The sequence below is a fragment of the Pistacia vera genome, unplaced genomic scaffold (assembly GCF_008641045.1).
Source record: "Pistacia vera cultivar Batoury unplaced genomic scaffold, PisVer_v2 Contig152, whole genome shotgun sequence".
NCBI lineage: Eukaryota > Viridiplantae > Streptophyta > Magnoliopsida > Sapindales > Anacardiaceae > Pistacia > Pistacia vera.
The window spans coordinates 1,426,289-1,441,512 of NW_022195597.1; the positions used below are offsets into that span (position 1 = coordinate 1,426,289).

General features: G+C 37.1%; 1 protein-coding gene and 3 pseudogenes across 1 annotated transcript; 2 read left to right on the forward strand and 2 right to left on the reverse strand.

Moving 5' to 3' along the window:
• The first annotated feature begins 531 nt into the window (after window positions 1–531).
• LOC116124471 (26S proteasome regulatory subunit 6B homolog) lies at window positions 532–2,314 on the forward strand. The gene is made up of 4 exons (XM_031410209.1): window positions 532–1,025; window positions 1,381–1,611; window positions 1,848–2,006; window positions 2,165–2,314. Exons 1-4 carry the CDS (start codon window positions 540–542, stop codon window positions 2,270–2,272), a joined length of 984 nt encoding a protein of 327 aa, XP_031266069.1. The 5' UTR covers window positions 532–539; the 3' UTR covers window positions 2,273–2,314.
• Window positions 2,315–4,402: 2,088 nt separating this feature from the next.
• LOC116124410 lies at window positions 4,403–6,883 on the reverse strand (annotated as a pseudogene).
• An 860-nt stretch (window positions 6,884–7,743) lies between these two features.
• Window positions 7,744–10,885, forward strand: LOC116124440 (annotated as a pseudogene).
• Window positions 10,886–10,897: 12 nt separating this feature from the next.
• The window catches only part of LOC116124441, a 34,585-nt pseudogene continuing 30,258 nt past the window's right edge, over window positions 10,898–15,224 (reverse strand).

Here is a 15,224-nt window from a genome sequence, read left to right on the forward strand (position 1 = left end):
TATAAATTAAAGTTTTATATGACTTTGGTATTTTAACAAAATTTCAAATGTAGGGGTTAAAAAAAAATTCAAAAAATAATAATAAAAATAATATTATATTAATATTTAAAAATGAGGGTAATTTAGTAATTTATATAACATACCTACCAGTTTATCCTCCTAATTAAATATATCAATATATCATACCCACTAATTTATTCTAACCTAACCAAAAGTATTTTTATAAATATTTCCAATAATAATTAAGGTAGTCTATCTTTCCATTAATATAATATTTCAAGTATTAATGGGAGATGTAATTAGGCCCATGCTTTGTATTTCTTTTTTTTTTTTTTTTTTTTTTATTAGGTCCAGCTTGCTTGATTGAGGGCTGCTCCCTCTTGGGCCTGTGATTTTTATAGGTCCAGCTTGCAGGTCCAAAAACGACGGCATGAAACTCCCTTACTTGAAGCTTCAACTATAATATAAGAACGCCTTCTACCATTTTCTTGCTCCTCACTCCAAATCCTCCTTCTCAATCTCCAACAATGGCAGCTGCGATGGTTCTCGACCCCAAACCAACCTCCGACCCTCCGCCGTCACTCCCCTCTACAAGATCCGACCTCCACGGCAGCTCCAACGACCAGCAATTCTCTGACGAAGATGACCTCTACAGTCGCCTCAAATCCCTCCAACGCCAGCTCGAGTTCATCGACATCCAAGAAGAGTACGTCAAAGACGAACAGAAGAATCTGAAACGTGAACTCCTCCGCGCCCAAGAGGAGGTCAAGCGGATCCAATCTGTGCCGTTGGTTATTGGACAGTTCATGGAGATGGTTGATCAGAACAACGGCATCGTCGGCTCCACCACCGGGTCCAATTACTATGTTAGAATCCTTAGCACGATTAATCGGGAACTCTTGAAACCCTCGGCTTCTGTGGCCTTGCACCGACATTCTAATGCTCTGGTTGATGTTCTCCCGCCCGAAGCTGATTCCAGTATTTCGCTTCTTAGCCAGTCGGAGAAGCCCGATGTCACGTATAATGTGAGTTTCTGCTTTCAATTCTTTAGGGCTAAGGGTGTTACTGATAATTCCGATATTAAAATCAAACTAAAGACAGGAGAGGTTGATGAAGTTAACCTTTTTTTTCTGTAATTGTAATTATGTGCTGTTAGGGTTTATGAATTAGGGCTTGTTTGATATAGATTTTTCATATAGTTAGGGATGAAAAATACTTTATGAAAATGATATTGGTCAAAATGGGTGAAATGTTTATAAAAACTGAAGATAAAATCCTAAAACCTAGCGGTTTATGTATATTTAAACTCAGAAAATAGTATATTGAGATATAAAGGTTTATGGAAGTATTTATATTGACATATAATTTTTCTGTTGTTAGGATATTGGAGGATGTGACATTCAAAAACAGGAAATTCGTGAGGCTGTGGAGTTACCACTCACTCACCATGAATTGTACAAGCAAATTGGGATAGACCCTCCTCGTGGAGTTTTGCTTTATGGTCCTCCAGGAACTGGAAAAACCATGCTTGCCAAGGCAGTTGCTAATCATACAACTGCAGCTTTCATTAGAGTTGTTGGCTCTGAATTTGTTCAGAAGTATTTGGGTGAGGTATGAATTCAAGGATGCACAACTGTTTTTCTTCTATCATTTACAATGATATTTCTCTATATGCCTTGATATCACTATCTACTTTGCTTTGTTGGCTCGATAACTGCAACACTGGTGTTGTTGATGGATAGTTTTAATCTCTTTTGCAGAGTTTTGAATAGATTTTACCTTGTCTGGTTTGGTAATAATTGCCTATTTTTCTAGTTATAATATCATTTTTGTTTGTTATCCTTCAGGGTCCACGAATGGTTCGTGATGTTTTCCGTCTTGCCAAAGAGAATGCCCCTGCAATTATCTTTATAGATGAGGTAGATGCTATTGCCACTGCTAGGTTTGATGCCCAAACTGGTGCTGATAGAGAGGTTCAGCGTATCCTCATGGAGTTACTGAATCAGGTATGACTGAATTACACAGTGGAATTCAATGATTTCCTTAATGGAGGTTGTTGGAAATTAATCATGAAAATATTATCCAAAAACTGAGAAAAATTATTAGGAAATATCTATAATTTTTTTTTTTTATTGACTTTTTTTTGTAATTACTGCTATTCTAGATGGATGGGTTCGACCAGACAGTTAACGTTAAGGTTATTATGGCCACCAATCGTGCTGACACTTTGGACCCTGCACTATACGTCCTGGGAGGCTTGATAGAAAATTGAGTTCCCTTTGCCTGATAGACGACAAAAAGGCTCGTTTTTCAGGTAGTTGCATAGTTGGTGTGCACGTTCCCATTTGTAAAGTTTTATAATTAGTCGTTATTTTTGTCGCTCTTTATTCAGTGTGAGGATTAATTTTCCTTGCCCCTGTTGTCTGCTATGCATTATATGTCTAATCTACTTTATGATGGCTGGTGTTCTACAGGTTTGCACTGCTAAAATGAACCTAAGTGATGAGGTGGACTTGGAGGATTATGTTTCTCGACCTGACAAAATCAGTGCGCAGAGGTTGGTTTCATTTTCTTTATAGAAGCTCATTATGCTATGGAAGTACTTGTGTTACGATTGCAGTTGACTCATGTCTAGCAGGAAATCTTTTTAGCTTTTTGCATGTTTTCTTTTCTTCAATGTCACAACAGAACCATTTTAATCTACTCTACTAAGAGTCACTTGAACCTTCTCTTTATCTTCAAAAGCTTGGTGTTAGCTAGTCACAGGATATTTCTAACCACTACTACTTTAAGCAAGCCGGAATTGCTCTTGCGTTACGTTTTTCATTCCTACCTTTGACAAGAATTACTTGGTTTTCCTGTAAGAAGCAATTACCTAGAATAGGGAATGTAACTTCTTTACCATGTCAAGTGTTTGGCATTGCAACTGTAGCAAAAGCTGTGATTTTGATACAGAAAGTGTTTACAGCAGATGTGCTGTGGTCAAATTATTTAAAGCCAGTATCTTGCTGCGGAACCATTGATCTTTTTCCTTTTTATTTTGTTACTTCTTTGTTAGAATCGAGACCAGATTTGACCTATGCTTTAACTTGGCTGGTTGGTAAATCTTTAAAAAAACCAGACAGTTGATGAAGAGTATTGGGTGGGGACAGGTTTGGCTCTAGCTCATTAGTTCATTTTGTTTTAGCATATGATCACGATATCAGATACTTCTTAATTAACCAATTTTCTTTGTGGTTTTGACTACTACAGATTGCAGCTATTTGTCAAGAAGCTGGAAGCATGCAGTACGCAAGAACCGGTACGTCATACTCCCGAAGACTTTGAGAAGGGTTACGAACCAATGTGAAGAAACCTGACACTGACTTTGAATTTTACAAATGAGAGGCCCAGCAGTGCACAAGATAGTACACTGCTTATGTTTGTTAAATTGTTTTGGTCAAATATAACCTTCTTGTTTATCAAGAACCGGTACATACAAGGACTCCGTGATAGGTCCTCTCAGTAGACTTTGTGAACAAATATTCTAATATGCAAAGTGTTGTATGGCCAAAACTTGTCTATCTCATTTTCTCTGATGACCTTACAGAAGGTATCGAGGCGAATGCTATGATGAGGCCCATTGATTTTATTTATTCGAAAAAGAGAAAAAAGATCAGTCACAAAATGGCATTTTTTTTTTTTTTTTTTTTTTTTCCTATTTGATGAGTGTTTTTGGCTGAATTAATGATTTAGCGGTTGTGTTTGTCTAATGTTTGAGCCGTATGGCATTGTGAGCATTGTTAACATTCGCTCTTCGCTCTTTCGGCTCTGAATGGCAGACAAGCCAAACATTTGATAGCCTAATGATGTGGATTTGGGTGATGCGGCAGTTGACCTATTAACTGTCATGTCAACTGTTATATGGATTGTGAGGAAGATTGCAAGAAGTGGTTTTAAAGTAGTATTATTGTAATTAAAGATTAAAAAGGTGGAGTCGTATGTGTGTTTTATTTTCTAAATTAATAATATGTGGATTAATTATGATTTGTTTAGTTTTTCTGAAACCCTGAGGGGGGTTATGACATCAAATTTGGAACTGAGAAATTTATGTGGGCTAATATGTTTCAAAAAGAAAAATGTTTCACAGAAATATAAAAAAAAATTACATAAGAGGGTACACCAAAGGCCTCTGCCCTTCTATCTATTTTCAACTCTTTGACAAGACGAAAAAAGCAAAAGAGAGTTCGATCCTGGCCTAGTCAGTATGAACGATGGCAGCATGTTTACACACTATCATCAATATATTTAATCCCGAGTTAAAAACTCAGAATTTCTAGGAAGCTGCTGACAAAATGCACTTAAATGTGTAAACAAGGAATAATTTACAATCAGCAAACTAATTAACCGATCTTTTTCTCTTTTATTCTTTTTCTTCAATATCCTTTTCTGCTAGTGTTTTCAATTTCTGTTTTTTCCGTTCTTGGCTTTCTCTTCGAATCCATCGTCCATCGACTTCATTGTCGCGACTCGTCTGGCCTTGTAGACCTGCAAAAGTTTCAATGCTTAAGCAATTTTGGAATGCTGTCAAGATACAGTTACCAATGTAGTCTTTGAAGAGATATTTTCTTACCCTAGTAATATCAGAAAGAACATCTTTCTCTTTGCATTCAAATTCTTCTAGTTGTTTTCCTAAACAGCTTCTATTTCATGAACGAGATCTACATCATTCTGCAATTCCCAGGTCTCCGAGGTTAATGAAATAAGCATATTTAGAATTACAGATCCCATGTTCCTTAGAGCTATGCAGAAAACTCAAAAGTAAAAAATTCAATTCATAGACCTCACCAGCACTTCATGCATTGAAGGATTCATCTAAGTAATAAAGATTTAATTTGGAAATTACATGAAGATTTAGGTGATGGTCAACTCAATAGGATGTGATATATAATTAAGAAACTCAGAATATCCTCTCTAGGATATGACTGTACTCACTTGGTAACGAAGCTCACAGCAAGCCCACCTCTGCCTGCTCTTGCAGTACGCCCCACACGATGAACATAATCTCTCGGGTATCTAAAATGGTCTGATTGTCAGATTCTACATCATGAAAGATTTATAGACAGAAAATGTAAAATTAGAATATAACCTTGGAATATTATAATTTACACAAGATCGACTGTAGGAATGTCCAAACCACGACTGGCAACATCAGTGGCAAGCAATACGTAGCTTGTCCTGATTTAAATCGATAAGTGCAGAAAGCCTTGGACTGGGATTTGAATATGCAGTGCTGCAGGTTCCTGTTCCAGTTCTTCCAGTAATAAACTTAGAGGTGACAACTTCTGTACAACGGTTAAAACATAAATGTAAGAAAGAGCCTGACTCAGTAGAAACAATTTTGGAAAATGAAGTAAAAAATTGCCAAAGAAGAGCATTTTTATTCCTAACAGAAGTAAACATCTCTGTCACATTAAAGCTACCAAAAAGATATAACCAATCTTGCAGAAGTTTATTGATCGTATTCAACATAGCAGATGACAGAAAACCGAATAACTCCAAAACTAGGAAGATTTTACTCAAAGATTAAGCTGTAATCTAAAATGAATTGATACCTGCAGGTGGAGACAAATATGATAGCAGAGCGACACCCATATCTTCCATCTTAGACAAATGTGCACAAGATAAACACCTTCACATTTTTTGGGATAAAAATATATTGTTGTTTAAGAGTCTCAACTGTCTTGAAGCCTTCATATGCCTCTAGAGTATGCTTTGTTTGCAGAAAGCTCTAGCAGTGTCTGTAAGTCACTAGTCATTGTTGCAGAAAATAAGAGTTTCTGCCTATTCTTTGGCAAGCACTGGAAAACTACTCTTAACTCCTCTTCAAAGCCAGCATCCAAACTCTATCTGCTTCATCCAACACCAGAAATGGACACAGTATAAAGAATACAATGAGTAAATTTCGGAACAATCGCAAAAGGAAGAAATGCTACACCCATTCTCGAACACATACAGAACCTAGGTAGAGTAAGAACACACAACAAAGACTTGTGTTGAAATCTCCGGCCTTCTTTCCTTCAAACAAGAAGATCAAAGTGAAGATTTTAATGCACCATTCCTCTGACCCTCTTGACTTAAACCCGACTCCCAAACCCCTAGGTGAAAACAATGGACAGCAGCTGTAATACTTCATGACCACCACTTCAAAATTCTCTACTAAGCCTTCAGTCTCCCTATCAGGATGACGAAATTGAAATTCAACAGATCATCTTAAATAACATGACACCAATAAAGTTACTACTAATGAACAACTACTGTCCAACAATTTCTACAATGGCAGCCACTACATGAACACCAGAATCCAAATTCACATGAAACTTGATAGCACACGTACCTTGGTTCTAGAAAACACCTGAGGAATATCAGGATCCTCCTCAAGCAAGACCTTAATCCTGCCAGGAGTAGCAATAACCACATGGGGTCTATTCATTAAACCCTTGGCTTGGTTCAACATATCCATGCCTCCAACCACCACCTCACACCTCAAATGCAAGCAAGAACCCAAAGCCTTAAACTGCTCAGCCAGCTGAAACGCCAGCTCCCTCGTCGGCGTCATCACCAATGCCAACACCCCGTACGGCTCCTCCGCCAACCGCTGCAGTATCGGCAGCGCAAATGCCGCCGTTTTCCCACTCCCAGTCTGCGCCAGACCCAGAACGTCGCGGCCCTCCAAAATTTTCGGAATGCAGTGGGTTTGGACCGGTGTAGCCGCCGCATACCCAGTTCCTTGCATGTCTCAACGGCCCAATCGCTAGACCCAGGTCCGCGAAAGTGTGGTTGCGGTAGCGGCGGCGGTAGTAGAATTAGGAGTTGAAACTGTAAACTTTTCAAGTTGTGGGGTTCATTGGTGAAGTTAGGGTCCTGCTCTTGAGTAGTTTGGTATGGGTTTGGGTTTAGGTTTGGTTTTGTTTGGAGAAGAGGAAGTTTTCATCAACAAGGGAATCTTGTTCCATGTTAGGGGCTGTTTGGATGGATGGTAAATCAGAGAATAAATTCTAAACTTCGGCTCAGTGAAAAATGAAGAAGAAGCGAAGGCGGTTCGTCGGTTAACCGGTAACGTAGGTTAGCCTCTATCTCATAAATTACTTATTAACCCCTTAAATATTAGTTTTAGAAAAGGACAGAAACATCCCTTAAGTTATCAATATTTATTTATTGGAAAATTTATACATATAATATTATTATTTTAAGACCAACGTGTTCATAGATTTTATTCGATAATGCTATATTTACTCACACTTACTAACTACCTTACTCACCTTTATAAAATTATATATAATATCCGTACTATACTTATATTATTATGAAAAAAAATTTAGAAGTTTATGATTTTTCTTATGAACCATATGTTTCACCAATATCATATTACTCCCTAAGCTTTACCTTACTCACCTTTATTAAATTATATATAATATCCGTACTATACTTATATTATTATGAAAAAAATTTAGAAGTTTATGATTTTTCTTATGATACCATATGTTTCACCAATATCATATACTCCCTAAGCTTGTTTTTTTATAAACACACCCCTTTGACCCTGACTAACTGACCCGCCAGTGGAAAAACAGGTAAATGAGGCAATCCCATTTTGTGATGTGACTGCTAACTACCACTTAATGGAAAAGACCGTAAAAACTAATAAGTAGAAGAGAAAGAGCACAAAAGGAGCACGAGAGAAGGGATTTGGTAGTCGTTGTGAAGATGGAGTCACCATTCAAGGCGGATATAGTGAAGCAAAGTTGCTTTGATAAAGGAGGTGGTTCGGAATCGGGTTTGATATTCTAAACAATTCGGTAAACATGGAGCCTCCATTGCAATCATGGGACGTCGCAAGCCAGTCCTTGTTCTGCTGTTTCTACTCTTCAATCTCTTGGGATTAAGGTAAATTTAATATCTTGTCTTGAAAATTTTCTCATTTTCTTATCTGGTTCAATTATTTTTAGCCTTTTGTGTTTACATGTTTTTATCATTATATTTGTGTTTTTGTCATCAAAGAGGGTTTTTCCATCTGGGCTTTTATTTTGGTGTCACTTGTCTTATCAATTTGTTGGTTTTTAATTGCAGAGGAAGCTGCTATGCCATATGGTTCATTTAATTCTATGTTTCATTTTCATTTTGTTGTTAAAAAAGTAATTGTTTCCTGGTTCTCATATAAATTTCTCATTTTTCTTATCCGGCTCATCTATGTTTTGGTTTATTTATTTATTATTTTTGTTTAAATGCGCATTTATCATTTGCCTTTCTTGTTTGTCATCAAAGAAGTGATTTTTCATCTTCTGTCTCTTTCTTGGGTTTGTTGCTTTTGATTTGCTGAGGGAGTTGGCTTCATATATGGTTCATTTTCATTCAATGTTTCATTTGCATATTATTTATTGTTCGTGAAGTGATTGCTTATCTGGTTCTTTTTTCAAGTTGTCCTTATAGAGTTTGGGTTGATTTGGCTGAGAATTTCAGTTGATTTCATTTTGTTTTGGGAATTTTCTCGACTATGCCTCTGTGGTTTACCATGAGAATTATACACTGTTATAGTTTTTGTCAGTTTTATGTATTCTACAATTAATTGCTGGGGATTCCCAGTCTTACCTAACAGAAAAGGAGAAAAGTCTGGGAATCTTGATAAGTCCTTCAATTACTTGGTTCAGTTCGCTAGTTTGGTTCACCTGGTTGCATCGCTTTAGCTTCTAATATAGCCATGTTAGCGAGTTACTCACACATGGTTGATGTTTGCAATCAGCTGATGTTTGTCTGATTTGTTAGATTTGTTATTTATGTGATGCAGTTTAACACTTTTTATTTTTCCATTTAGTTGATTATAGGATTCATGATTATGTTACTTTTGCTCTTGTTCTCAAGGCTGTAGGCTTTGAGGGGGATGTTCGCAAGCAGAAGAAGCAAAAGAGTTGTGGAATCAACTTTCAGCATTTGGGAGCTGCATTCTTCTTGTAACGCTGCAGCTGGCAATTTTTGTATCAGCTGAGGATTTGTCTCCTAATGGGTTTCGAACAGGTCGTGATTAAATTCTTACTACAATAGGGTTTATTGTCCCTTATTGTTTGAGGCAAAAACTAGAAGCAATGGGACAATATATCTAATAGTGAGATGTTAAAGGTGAAGTCTTGAAATGACTTATGTTTTAAACTGGGGAGAAGGTATCTCCCAATGCCTTTACCTTGCTAACTTGAGAAAGAGATGGGATGGATGAGTCAAGTAGGATTATATCCGAGCACCCACCCTCATCTTCTCCCTTTTCTGTCCAGAAATAATGTGTGGAGTCAGTAGGTTCATGGGAGGCCCAAAATGAACACTTGGCACAAATGATTAACCACATTATCAACTATAGGCTCTTTTTGGTCTTCAGCTAAATGCAATTTCTTTTTATCACCCTTGCAGTTATGGATATTGATTCTGTTGGCACATTCACCATGTGCCATGAAGCACTGAAATATCTCAAAAAAGGAGGACCTGGAAGAAGCTCATCTGGTGGAGGATCAATTTTGAACATAAGTGCTACTTTACATTACACATCTGCTTGGTATCAATTCATGTTTCTGCTGCTAAGGTTTGCCACATAATTTGTTTCTTGCTGGTTGTGACGATTAGGTAACTTTAATGTTATCTTCTTTATAATTTTCTTCCAACAGCAGCTGTTGATGGCATTACTAGAAACTTGGCACTGGAATGGGGACCGACTATGATATTCGAGTCAACGGAATTGCCCCAGGCCCCATTGGCGACACCCCGGGCATGAGTAAACTTGCACCTGATGAGATCAATAACAAAGCTCGGAATACATGCCTTGTATAAACAGGAGAGAAATGGGATATTGCTATGGCTGCTCTGTACCTTGTTTCTGATGCTGGTAATCTTGTTTGCTTTTTCAAGTATCCGAGATATAAACACTGTAAGCAAATTATAAATTTTATATATTATTCTTGATGCACCAATGAATTATACTATGATAGGTAAAATTTTAGAATAATCGGCGTATGTTGCAAGTGTCTGATCATGTGCTCAATCTTAATAAATTCATATATATTGTGTTCAGAAAGTTAAATATGTTAAATCATTAAGTAGCTAAATTTTCTTTTTCTATTTTTTTTTTCCCGTTGAAACTAACCCACATTTACACATTTTTAGGTAAATATGTCAATGGAACCACCCTCATAGTTGATGGCGGACTTTGGCTGAGCCGGCCTCGCCATCTGCCGAAAGAGGCCATCAATCAGCTTTCGCGAGTGATGGAAAAGAGGTCTCGAGACAAACCTGTTGTGGTTCCAACCAGCAAGCTTTGAACCTCAACAATAAAGTTATGATCATAAATGGGTTTCATATCCATCCTTAGCTACAAATATGTAACTTATACTTCAATGGAGTCCTCAATATTTTGTTGATCACAGCATTGATAATCATTGAATAGCATTATATTATTGCATATGGAACTGGTATACACCATGGATTGCATTTGTATTTCTGTAGACAGATTGACAACCTTTCAAAATAATCAAATTGTTACACTTAAAACAATTTAATGGGAACATAGTTTATCAGAAACAAAACGGGGGTGAAACTGAAAAATGCTGATGTTCCTCAGGTTGAAATTTAAAGCCGGTGTCGATAGGCCTCCCTGCTTACAGTTAGTTATCAGGAGCTTCAACGAATTTACTCAAACGTGAATGTCAAAATTCTCTGTTTCTCAGTGGTTAAAAAACTTCAAGCAGAATTTGGCTGGTAATATCCAAAAATTGCCCACTAATGATAGTTCCGTAGCTTCCTCGAGGTAACTCCAATTTGATAGCAGTGACTTTCACAACAAGGCATACATGTATTCCGAAATCTTAATGTGCAGTATCATAGGAACTACCCTTTATTGCATGCCAGGAGCTCAGTTGAGGGAGAGCGTTTTAACATCTGTGAAGTGGTGCAGGATATATCTCCAACGGTTGATAGCGCAACTGGTCGTTGTGAGGCAACGGTCCCTCCTACAGAATTTAAGAGAACACAAGTTTAATACGAAAATTTCAATTCAATTCAAAATGATTTGGGGTTGTTTTACACAGCTTAGATGTCAAATCAAATTATTCTAAAGAGTTTCAGCCAAAGTTGAAAGAAAAAGAGAGCAGTCACTCAAAACAGGGAAAGCAAAAGAAAAAGAAACGGTACCTCTTCCAAGTTTATCTGGAATGGCTTCACAAAATCTTCAAACATTACAGGAGACAGCTCCTTCATCATCTCTTCAACTTCCTGGAAAATTTAACAGCACAAGCTGCTTAGAGAAGTGCATATCGGAGATGGATAACGATTGAGCTAAAGAGGAAAAAATCTCTAATTATTTGTTACACATTCGATGTTAGGCCATAACCAATTCTTAAGCCTCCAGAATTCTACAAAAATTTTGATGGGAGGGGTTTTATGGTCAAATTAATCCATAATGATTTCTCTGCTCCTTTTTTCCAGACTATTCGGACAAGTGGCAAGTGGCAACTCTCTCCTTTCCTCTTCCTTCCATCCTATTAACAAAGCAGACAAAAGGTAGGACGAGTCTTCTTCCTCACTTTGCTCCTTTCTCTCTACAGAAATATCTCAATTTGACATGAAATATTATTGGAGATTCCTCCTCTTAAAACCACAGAAAGAAACAACAATTTCTCTGAAATCAATTGCATTAAGGATAAAATAAAAGAGTTGGGATGTCTTAGCGTACCAATCCAGTTATCCTCGACTTTTCTAATAGTTCCTTTGCAATCATGTCCAGTATGTGCCTGTTGTCTCTTAAAGCATTTATTGCAAGTTCTTCTGTCTCTTCAATGTACTACAACCAACATCATATACCGCAAGTTGAAGTAAGATTTAAATAGTAATTACAAGGCAAACCAGATTCCATGATAAAACTAGATGAAATATCTGTTTATTTTTTCTCAAAATTAGGTTTACTGTAATAATTTGGGGGGAAAAAGTCTAAAATAACTTAAAAGATAAAAATAAAATTAAGGAGGCATGTATTTCGATGATTTTATTTACTTACATCTGTGACCATACAAGGAATAGAAAATTGCTCAAGACACCAACACAAATCACACAGTAATTATGGCCAAGGGTGTACCTAGCAGAGATAATTCTTCATAGGTAAATTCTTTAAATAAGGTAACAGGTTTGGCGCGATACATATGAGGGAATAAATCAATCGTCAACGGAGAAGGGTCTCAAAAGGAATACGTAGATACAAGTAAGAAAATAATGTCTTCTAAGAATTATCAGTCACTACAAGTTGATCATATTTTCCGAAAAGCATACTACTTCAAGATAAATGTTTGTGGATGCTTTTATGTGCAAAATTTGTTGCAATGTAACATTTCAAGCAGCCCTGGCTTTCAATTTGGGCTCCAAATTATAATGTACCGGGAAATTGTTTGATCAATTCCACCAATGACTATGAGTGCGTTTGTTTTAGTATTTTGGATAGTATTTTTGAAAAAGTAAGCGTTGAGTGGTAATAATGAGATAGGATTTGAAAATTAATGAAAACACTCCTCTAGGTTTGTTAATTTCTAAACACTCTTGTAATAAAAACATTAAAAATTACAAAAACACCCCCACCCACCCATTAAATACCGGTAGCCGGCCACCACCGCCGAAGGGTAGCTGGAGTCGCCGTATTGACACAGAGTCGACTGGATTTGGCTGGTTGTGCGCCGAGATGGCCTTTTCCGGCTAGATCCACTATGGATGTGGCCGGAAAAGGCCAGATGATCAATGACCAGATCTGGCCGCATTTGGTCGCCAAAGACAGCCAAAGATATGGCCGTCGTTGACAACTAGCTACAGTTAAAGATCTGGTCGTTAATAGTCAGATCTTTGGCCATAGATCTGGCCTTTTCTGGCCAGATCCACGGTGGATCTGGCCAAAAAAGACTAGATCAACGCACTACTGGCCAGATCCAGCCAGTAGTGCGTCATTATACCAGATTTCAGTTACCTTCCGATGGTGGTGGCCGAAACTAGCAAATGTGGGTGGATGGGGGTGTTTTTATCAATTTCTAAACTTTTTTTTAGGGGGTGTTTAGTTAAATTAACAAACTTAGGGGGTTTAAAAATAATTAAATAAAATATAATAGTATTTTCAAAATAGGGAAACAAATATGTATTTTGAAAATGATAAGAATAGGATAAGGGAAAAGTAGGGAAACAAACGCATCCTATATGCTTCCATTTCATGAGAAATACATAACAACACAGCAATTCTATGTATCATGCTACATTTCTCTAGAAAATAATATAATAGATTGACTTTATGCAGGTGCCACCATCTATTAATGTCTCAATTACATGGCCTACAATTGCGAGATCAAAAGTAGCATATGCTTACCCTTGTCAACTCCCGAGTGAATAGCTCAGACAATTCAGGTGTCATGTTGGCAGGTATGACGTGGGGATCATCCCACTAAAAAGATAAGGATAACAAAAAGAAGAATCAGTTGATTAGACACATTACGTTGAAGAAAAAGATTATTATAAATGAGACAATAAGCACATTTCTCAATTACTTGCAACTTGAAATATCAAGGAATAATACCCTATATTTTATTAATTCTCCATCTGAACTATCAGGTCGATCCAACAGTCCAACTCTTTTTGTTAAAGCAGCAAGCCCCAACCTAGCATTTTGTGGACTGATCACCATCTCTCTAGCAATCTAAGAGAAAACTTAAATAAGAAAATAGACAGGGAAAAATATAATATAAATGAAGATATATCTGTTGTACAGTACTTCAGTAACCTTTGTTATCTTTTCTATATCATCCTTTCCTCCATCAGTTATGTCTTCACCGAACACAACACGTTCCGCACAGCACCCACCATGAGCTACCACCATTTGCATTTTCATGTAGCCAAAGGTTGTATAACCTTGGTCTATCATGTCTTCACGGGGGTAGAACACTGATATTGCAGTTTCCTGCTTATGTTGAGAGAAAAAAGCAAATCAGTAAGGCATTTAACAAAAGGAATTTCTGTAACCATGAAGTGTACCTTGCCACCAGGCAGGAGCTGAGAAAAAGCATGCCAATCAAATCGAGGAAACAAGTGAGCTAATATTATATGACCAGCTTCATGAACCGCCAGCAGTCTCTTCTTTTCAAAAGACACCTATTACATAAACATAATAACCCAATGATCAATACACTAACCAATTTTACTTCCATAAGTACCACTGAGAAACAATATAAGCAGGAACATACACTTTGTTCAATTTTCTGTTGCTCTTCCTCTGTGAGAAGCACACCCATACCCTCAAGCAATTGTTTATCTAACACATCAACAATATCTTGCTGGTAGATCTTAGAATGTCCTTTCCTCACCTGCAACCATCAACCCAGACAACTCTTTCAATGATTGCTGCCAAATGCACAAATTTTACTTGAAACCGTGAGCAACACACTCACAAACTATGCTGCAAAAAGATGACAAAATTTATCTTTTAGTGTAGTCAAAACTCCAGCTGGGCTACAAATTCTTTTCAGATAAGTACATGTTTCACAGTTAAAAGCAATAAAGTTGAGGCCATAAAACACAAATGGGAGTTTAAGCAAACACAAGTGAGACATATGCCATAAAAAGATGTGTCTACACATGCACAGAGATGTGAATAAATAAGGGGATTAACTGAAAGGGAGACAACTTCTGAAATATATAAAATTTTGGTTATCCCAAAGAGTATAAAAATAAAGGACATGAAAGTAACCAAAAGATTGACTAGAGGAATAGTTGCTTTGGGACATAAAGCACCAGCGATAAATTATTTTGGACAAGATATGAACTTACCGACATTATTGCTGCTTCATTCACAAGATTTCTAATATCTGCCCCAGAAAAACCAACAGTTCGGAAGACAAGCTGTAGAGTGAAGAAAGAGGAGACAGCAATAAGCCCAAAACTGTCAGATGTATAATTCCGAGTGAAAACAACTGTAGGAGGTAAATTTATATTATTGCCTCAATGGTGACAATGGTCATGCCAACAGTGAAGGTGATGATAGTCATATTTTTTTTAACAAGGCCTTAATGAGAAAAAGTCAAAACCAAACGCTTCCAATATGGATAAATACTCTACTCTTGTTCTGTGCAATTGTCACAGCACTTAAAGCTCAACCATGTGGCATACATGATTGTGCCACGTGCAGCTAT

What these genes read in the sequence shown, in the direction of transcription:
- LOC116124471 (XM_031410209.1), top strand. Translation starts at nt 540, where the DNA reads ATGGTTCTCGACCCCAAACCAACCTCCGACCCTCCGCCGTCACTCCCC. An exon ending in TTCAGAAGTATTTGGGTGAG is followed by an intron (nt 1,612 to 1,847) that starts GTATGAATTCAA and finishes GTTATCCTTCAG; the next exon opens with GGTCCACGAATGGTTCGTGA. An exon ending in TCATGGAGTTACTGAATCAG is followed by an intron (nt 2,007 to 2,164) that starts GTATGACTGAAT and finishes CTGCTATTCTAG; the next exon opens with ATGGATGGGTTCGACCAGAC.